At 66.1% G+C, this 7,237-nt stretch overlaps 2 protein-coding genes across 2 annotated transcripts in view; both read left to right on the forward strand.

Moving 5' to 3' along the window:
• The first annotated feature begins 8 nt into the window (after positions 1–8).
• Positions 9–4,858, forward strand: UTP4 (UTP4 small subunit processome component). Its single transcript, XM_042019731.1, has 16 exons — positions 9–225; positions 498–689; positions 763–847; positions 948–1,037; positions 1,174–1,382; positions 1,511–1,682; positions 1,763–1,854; positions 2,215–2,311; positions 2,500–2,564; positions 2,663–2,785; positions 2,899–3,058; positions 3,293–3,399; positions 3,624–3,719; positions 3,892–4,077; positions 4,157–4,267; positions 4,638–4,858. The coding sequence occupies exons 1-16, from the start codon at positions 67–69 to the stop codon at positions 4,752–4,754; spliced, it is 2,061 nt and encodes a 686-aa protein (XP_041875665.1). The 5' UTR covers positions 9–66; the 3' UTR covers positions 4,755–4,858.
• A 595-nt stretch (positions 4,859–5,453) lies between these two features.
• SNTB2 (syntrophin beta 2) overlaps positions 5,454–7,237 on the forward strand; it is a 7,233-nt gene continuing 5,449 nt past the window's right edge. Inside the window, exon 1 of the mRNA XM_042019732.1 lies at positions 5,454–5,933. Within this exon, the coding sequence (XP_041875666.1) occupies positions 5,504–5,933 (430 nt within the window). The 5' untranslated portion in view covers positions 5,454–5,503. The remainder of the gene's footprint in view (positions 5,934–7,237) is intronic.

Genomic DNA, 7,237 nt, shown 5'->3' on the forward strand with positions numbered 1-7,237 from the left:
ATGTGGGGCGGAGCGGGGGTGGGACCGCGACCGGGGCCGGAGCGGCGCCGGGGCCGGCGGAGCGCGATGGGCGAGTTCGAGGTGCACCGGGTGCGGTTCTTCGGGCTGGTGCCGGCGGGCGTGCGCTGCCTCGCCTGCCACCCCCGCGGCGCCCGCCTGGCGCTGGCCCGCACCGACGGCACCGTCGAGGTGTACAACTTCGCCGCCAACTACTTCCAGGAGAAGGTGAGGGCACTGGCACGGGCCGTACCGGGCTTGTGCTGAGCCGTACCGAGCTTTATCGAGCTTTATCGAGCTTGTACCGGGTACGTACCGTGCACGTACCGAGCCCGTACCGTGCTTACTTGATCCTTCCGGTCGGCATCGAGCCTAGCCGGGCCGTACCGAGCCGGGAGCAGGCTTTACTTGGCCCTACGGATCCGCACCGGGGCTGTACCGGGCTTTATTCGGCCCCGCTGATCCGTACCGGGCCGTACCGTGACCCCGTCCCTGCGCAGGTGATCCCCGGGCACGAGGCGCGGTCGGTGGAGTCGCTGTGCTGGGCGGCCGGGGACCGGCTGTTCGGGGCCGGGCTCGGCGGGGACATCACCGAGTACGACCTGTCCCGGCTGAGTGCGGCCCGCGGCGTGGATGGCGGCGGGGGCCCCGTCTGGAGCCTGGCGGCCAACGGCACCGGCAGCCAGCTGGCGGTGAGTCCCGCCGGGCGCGGCGGCGGGGGCAGAGCGTCCCGCTGTGCCCCGCGCTGATCCCCATCCCCCGCAGATCGGCTGCGAGGACGGCTCCGTTAAGATCTTCCAAGTCGTTCCTGGGGGAATCCAGTTTGAGCGGAACCTGGACAGGCGGAAAGGTGGGTCCTGGCTGCAGCACCGTGCCTCTGTCCCTCCGGGCATCCCGGTGGCCGCGGGGCTGCGAGCCCACGGGCTCTCACACGGAGCTTCCCTCCCCAGGCCGTGTCCTGTGCCTGTCATGGCACCCCTCAGACACTCACATCGTGGCCGGCTCCATCGACTTCTTCCGTGTGATCGACGTCACTTCAGGTACCTGCTGCCCCTGGAGTGATCCCATCCCATCCCATCCCATCCCATCCCATCCCATCCCATCCCCCGGGACCGCTGGCACCCACTGGCCGCACCGGGGGATCCCCCGGTCACCCCCAGCCTTCTCCCACTCCAGGCCAGACGGTGCAGAGGATCATGGTGAACCACCACGTGGAGAAGGCCAAGCGCGAGTGCGTGGTGTGGGCCATCGCCCTCCTCTCCCGCGGCACCGTGGTCAGCGCCGACTCCTTCGGGAGGGTGCAGTTCTGGGACTGGGAGCAGGGCACGCTGGCAGAGTCCCACACCGTCAGCACCTCGGCCGCGCTCTCTCTGGCTGTGTCAGAGGTGGGCGAGACCCCCGTGTCCCCCCCGGGCTGACGAGGAGCGGGAGCTGCTGCACTCGGTGCCTCCCAGCAGTGCCCTCCTGTTCCTCCCAGTCTGCTCCCACAACCTTGTCCTGTTTTCCTCTGCAGAAGGAGGACAGCATCGTCGTGGGCACCTCGACCGGGGCCACCTACCAGCTGCAGCTGCTGCCAGTGAAGCTGGGTGGGCTGGAGAAGCGCTGGGTGCGGACAAAGCCCTTCCAGTACCACAGCCACGACGTGCGGGCCGTGGCACACAGCCCCACCGCCCTCATCTCCGGGGGTAGGACTGCCGGTGGCACCGGGACCGGGCTGGATCTCTCCTCGTGGTACTGGCTCGGCTGACCTGTGCTTGGCTTCCAGGCCTGGATGCCCAGCTGGTGATCCGCCCGCTGATGGAGAAGATACAGAAGAAGGGCTACGACGCAGCACTCCGAAAATTCACCTTCCCCCATGTGAGTGATGCATGGATTGGGGTCTTGGGGCTGGTAGGGCTGGCAGGGCTGGATCTCCCTGCCCCATCAGGTGCCCTCATTGCCCTGCCAGGATTCCTTCCCTGTCCCTGGGTCCCTTCTCTGCCCCACTGTGTCCCCTTTCCTGGTACATCTGGAGGCTTCTGCCAAGGAGCAGTAGAAGTCGTCAAGCTGGTCTTGCTGGTCCCGCTGGGTCTACATCTCCAGGCTCCCATCCCACAGACCTAATTTCCCTGCTCTCCCCCGCTGCGGAGTCTCCAGCACCTTAGGGCATTTCAGCTGTGCCCCAGCCCGTTGTGCCAGGCTGTGGGTCCATGACATCCTGCCTGTTTTTCCACGCAGCGACGCCTCGTCTCCTGCGCCAGGAAAGCCCGGCTGCTCCTCTTCCAGTTCTCCCAGCACCTGGAGCTCTGGAGACTTGGCTCCACTGAGGAGACTGGTGAGTCACAGGCGCAGCTCTCCGGTGTCGGCTCCCTGGCAGAGCCCATGCTGCCAGCAGGATTTTGGGATTGAGCTGGCCTGCGCCTCGGGGAAGGGTCTGGGCACTCCCCCAGGATCTGCAGCTTCTCAAAGGGCCCTGTGTGATTTTCCCACTATCACTGATGCTCCGTGTGGTTTCTTTCCCAGGAAAGGACGGCGAGGTCCTTCCCTTGTGCAGGATGCCGGAGCACCTCGTGCAGCTCAAGAGCAAGGTAGGGCTGAGGGGGCTGGGGTGTCCCTGGGGCAGCTGAGGGGTGTGTGCTGCGCTCTGGGGTTCCTCGGGCCGCCCTCAGCCCCGTGGCATTCCCAGGGCCCGGAGCACATCTACTGCAGCTGCGTCTCACCCTGCGGCACCTGGATCGGCTACTCCACCGCCTCCCGCTTCCAGCTGTACCGCGTGCGCTGTGACGGGGACGGCGTCAGCCTCAGGAAGGTCAGCGGGGTGGGGGGCTGTGGGGTCCTGGGGGCTGGTGTGGCCAGTGTCACTTGTGGGGAGTGTGGGTGACAGTAGGGTGGCTGCCAGGGCTGTGTTGTCCCCGCTCCCAGGTCCCCAGAGTGCCCAAGCTGCTGCCTCCGGCCTACCAGCTCCAGTTCTCCGCCGACTCTGACAGCCTCTTCGTCGCCTCCGCTCGAGGATCTGTCCACGTCCTCCAGCTGCTGGAGCCGGGGGGCTGCAAACACCTGCACACCCTGCGGCCGCCCTCAGGTGTGGGCTGGGGGGAGCTGGGATGGTGCTGGGGGTTCCTGGGCTCCACATCTCCCTTCGCTGTGGGGGCAGAGGGGGGGTGTCCCCCTTTCCTGCCCTGAGGGGCACGTGAGTTTCTCCTGGGGTTGTTTGTGCCCTGATGGCCTGGCACTGGAAGATCTGGGGATGTGGGGTTGGGTGTCCCTGGGGGGTTTGGGGCTCCCAGCACCCCTCTCAGCCTGAGGGTCTCTGCAGGCTGCTCTGAGGCTGTTTACCTGCTGGCGCCGAGCGCGGACGGGCACTGGCTGGCAGCCGTCAGCGGCGACTGGGTCATCCACATCTACAACCTGAAATGCTTCAAGGTGGGCCTGGGAATGAGCCCCCAGCCTCAGGGGACGGGGCATGGGGGGCTCAGCAGGCAGGGCCCCCCAGGAGCCATCACTGCATCCCCATAGCGGGGCTGGGATGGGTGTGTGGGAAAGGGGGTCAGAGGCAGTCCCAGAGGTTCTGGTCAGGGGTGGGTGTGTGGGAGAGGTGCCAGCGGTGGCCCTGGTGGGTCCTGTCAGTGCACTGTCCCCTCCTGCAGCATCACTGCGTGGTGCCCACCTACAGCTGCGCCGTATCGGCCCTCGCCATCCACCCCAGCACCAACAACCTTGTGATCGCCTACTCAGACCAACAGGTGGGAGCTCTTCTGGTCCAGCTCTCATGGCCCTGCTCCCTTCCCCGTGCCTCTCTCCCTGCCCTCAGAGCTTTTCGGCCCGGCTTGGGGACCTGGCTGGAGCCGCTGGTGCGGGGGTGCTGCCAGGAGCAGACGCCCCTGAGCCGCCCCGTGTCCCTGCTGTCCCGTGCAGCTGTTTGAGTTCAGCATCCCCGAGAAGCAGTACACGAGCTGGAGCCGCGCCGTGCAGAGCCGGGGGCTGCACCGCGCCTGGCTGGAGCGGGACTCGCCCATCACACACATCACCTTCAACCCCAAGAACCCCGCGCACATCCTGCTCCACGACACCTACTTGCTCTGCGTCCTCGACAAGTCCCTGGTGAGCCCACGAGAGGGCTGGGGGTGCCCGGGGTGTGTTCCTGTGGGAGCGCTGACCTGGGCTGTGCCCGCTCTCGCAGCCCCTGCCCGATGACAGCACCCTCCTGATGAACCAGAGCACCCTGAAACAGCTCCCAGAGACGGCCAGGAAGCGGCAGCTCCACGCCTTCAAGATCTGCAAGAAGTTCCAGGTGGGTGATGGTGTTGGCGAGCAGGGTCATGGAGATGCTTGGGCTCTGGAGAGGGACTTTGAATGTGGGCCTGGAGTGCCAGGACAAGGGGGAATGGCTTCCCACTGCCAGAGGGCAGGGTTAGATGGGATATTGGGAAGGAATTCTTGGCTGTGAGGGTGGGGAGGCCCTGGCACAGGGTGCCCAGGGAAGCTGTGGCTGCCCCTGGATCCCTGGCAGCGTCCAAGGCCAGGTTGGACCAGGCTTGGAGCAACCTGGGATAGTGGAAGATGTCCCTGCCCACGGCAGGGGGTAGGAACAGGATCCCTTAAAGGTCTCTTCCACCCCAAACCGTTCCCTGATTCCATGTTTCCCATCTCCTGCCCTGCAGCCCCTGCTCTTCATGGATCTGCTGGACGAGAACTGCCTGGTTGTGGTGGAACGACCCATCATGGACTTCAAAACCCAGCTGCCTCTGCCTGTCCAACAGAAGAAATTTGGCACCTGAGAGCAGAAGAAGCTGCTCCAACCTCGGGAACTGTCTCTCTGCTTCCTGGGGCACTGTAGGAATTTTCCTAGGGTGCTGTAGGAATAAAACCTCGCTGTTCTGTACATGTCCAGGCTCAGGGCTTATCCTTGTTGTGGGTGACTCCCTGTTGTCACATCACCATCATGTCATCATTATCCTCATATCCCTCCAGTGTTCCTCCCCTGCGCTGTGGGGACAAGGTGACACCCCAAATTCCGTCCCTTCTCCCTGCCAGTGTCTAATCCCAGTGTTGGCTTCTCTCTCCCCAGCGGCCGCGTGGGTCCGTGGGTGCCGCCTGGGGCCAGGAAGCCTCGTTCCCTAAGGACGGGGCTCTCTGGGTGTTGCGTGGGGCAGGGAAGCGTCATTCCCTCAGGATGGAGAGAGGGAGATCGGGAATCCCCGGAGAATTAAGGGAGATTTGAAGCGCAGGTCGTGAAATAAATCGCAGCGCGCGAAATAAATCTCGGCGCCAGACATGGCGTGCGGGGGCGTGGCTCCCCGGGCCCCGCCCTCTGACGCGACCAATCACAGCGGCGGCGCCTTAGCCGCCACCTCTGCGATTGGTGGCACGGGAGGCGGGGGCGGGGCGTCCCCACCCCGGCCCCCCCGGCCCCCCGAGCCTACCGCAGCGCGCCATGCGGGCGGGGGCGGGGCCAGGAAGCCGCGCCCTCCCGCCAAGCCACGCCCCTTCCCCGGTGACCGGCGGCGGCGGCGGCGGCGGCGGCGGCATGGCCGTGTGGACCCGGGCTTGTAAAACGGGGCTGCTGGAGCTGCTCCTCCGGGAACGCTGGGTCCGTGTGTCGGCGGAACTGACCGGGGAAACGCTGAGCTTAACGGCGGAACCGGGAACCGGCGATCCGTCGGTGGTGAACGGCGTGGTGAACGGCAGCGCGGAGGCGGCGGCACCCGGTGGCGTGAGGAGGGTGCGGGTGGTGAAAGCGGAGGCGGGAGGGCTCGGGATCAGCATTAAGGGAGGTCGGGAGAATCGGATGCCGGTGCTGATCTCACGGATCTTCCCGGGATTGGCGGCGGAAAGGAGCGGGGCGCTCCGGTTAGGCGACGCCATCCTCGCTGTTAACGGCGTCGATCTCCGCGATGCCACCCACGATCAAGCTGTGCAGGCGCTGAAGAGAGCCGGGAGGGAGGTCATCCTTGAAGGTAACGCCTAAACCCCTTCCTCTCCCCCAGTCCCCGGTACGGGCCCCTGCTGCTCTCCTGACCCCCACCCTGCTGCTCCCCCGCCGTTACCGGCTCCCACCACACTCCCCTGCCGCTGTCACCGGACTCCCGGGCCCCCCTTGGGTCCCTTTTCCGGGTGTGGGACGCCACTCCCCCCACCCCAGTCCTGGCGCGTGTGTGTGCACCCCCAAAAGCCCCAACCCCCGTGGGCCCCCCAGGCACGGGGACAGGGACTGGGGTGTCCCCTCCTGGTCGGGCTGTTCCCTCTGTGGCAGGATGGGGACCCCTCACAGCTGGGAACAAGAACATGACATCTCTGCTGGTTGTTTCCCTCCAGGACAGACTTGGGTGCCTTAGAGACAGATCTGGGGTCCCCGGGGACAGACCTGGCGTCCCCCAGGATAGACTTGGTGTCCCCTGGCTGTGGCGTCCCCCTGAACAGGTTGTCGCCTATCCTTGGTGACAGAATCCCCAGGCTGGCTGACTGTCCCCAGGGAGGGCTGCGACCCCGGGCGCTGGTTCGGGATCTGCCCGTGTCCCTGCGAGCTCAGCCTCCCCGCGGGCTCGGTGTCCCTGTGGGCCCTGTGCCCACGGCACGGCTGGCTCGGGACTGGCCTGACAGAGCCACGGGCTCCTGCCCGACCTGTTCCCAGCAGCCCGACAAGCTCGGGCAAGACCTGCCCAGCCCAAGGCACGGCGTGGGGCTTGTGCCATGGGGCACCGCGAGGACACGAGCCCCCTGTGCTGTGGGTCAGGGTGCCCCATACAGTGCTGTGGTCCCACACACTGTCCAGGTGTCCCGGCACGTCCGTCTGTCCTCTGCTGCACGAGGCTCCTCCATGGACACGGTGCCCGTTGGGCACAGGGTATGGGGACAGGTGCTGCTGCTTTCTCACCTGCTCCTGGCACACTGTGCTGGCACGAGGGGACGTGGCTGGGCTCCCTGCTGTGGGCACACCTGGCACGAGGTGCTTGGCCGTGGCTGGAGCATGGCAGGGGCTGAGGTGGAGTGGCGGTGTTGGGCTTGGTGCTTTGGTCAGGGCTGCTGTCGGACACAGTGAGAGTCCCCACGGGACCCCGTGCCAGATTCAGCGCGTCCTTCCTCGGGCTGCCTGGCTGTTTGATCCTGTCCCACAGGAGCTCCAGCCCCGTGCTGTGTTTGTCCCTGACTTCCGCCACGGGCATGGGCACCGCAGCAGACGCCTCTTCCCTTCCTTTCCCTTCCTCTGCTTTCTCTTCCCTTCCTTTCCCTTCCTTTCCCTTCCTTTCCCTTCCTTTCCCTT

This window comes from Corvus kubaryi, unplaced genomic scaffold (assembly GCF_017639235.1).
Source record: "Corvus kubaryi isolate FWS band 111438036 unplaced genomic scaffold, C.kubaryi_AGA036_p1.0 34439, whole genome shotgun sequence".
NCBI classification, from domain to species: Eukaryota; Metazoa; Chordata; class Aves; order Passeriformes; family Corvidae; genus Corvus; species Corvus kubaryi.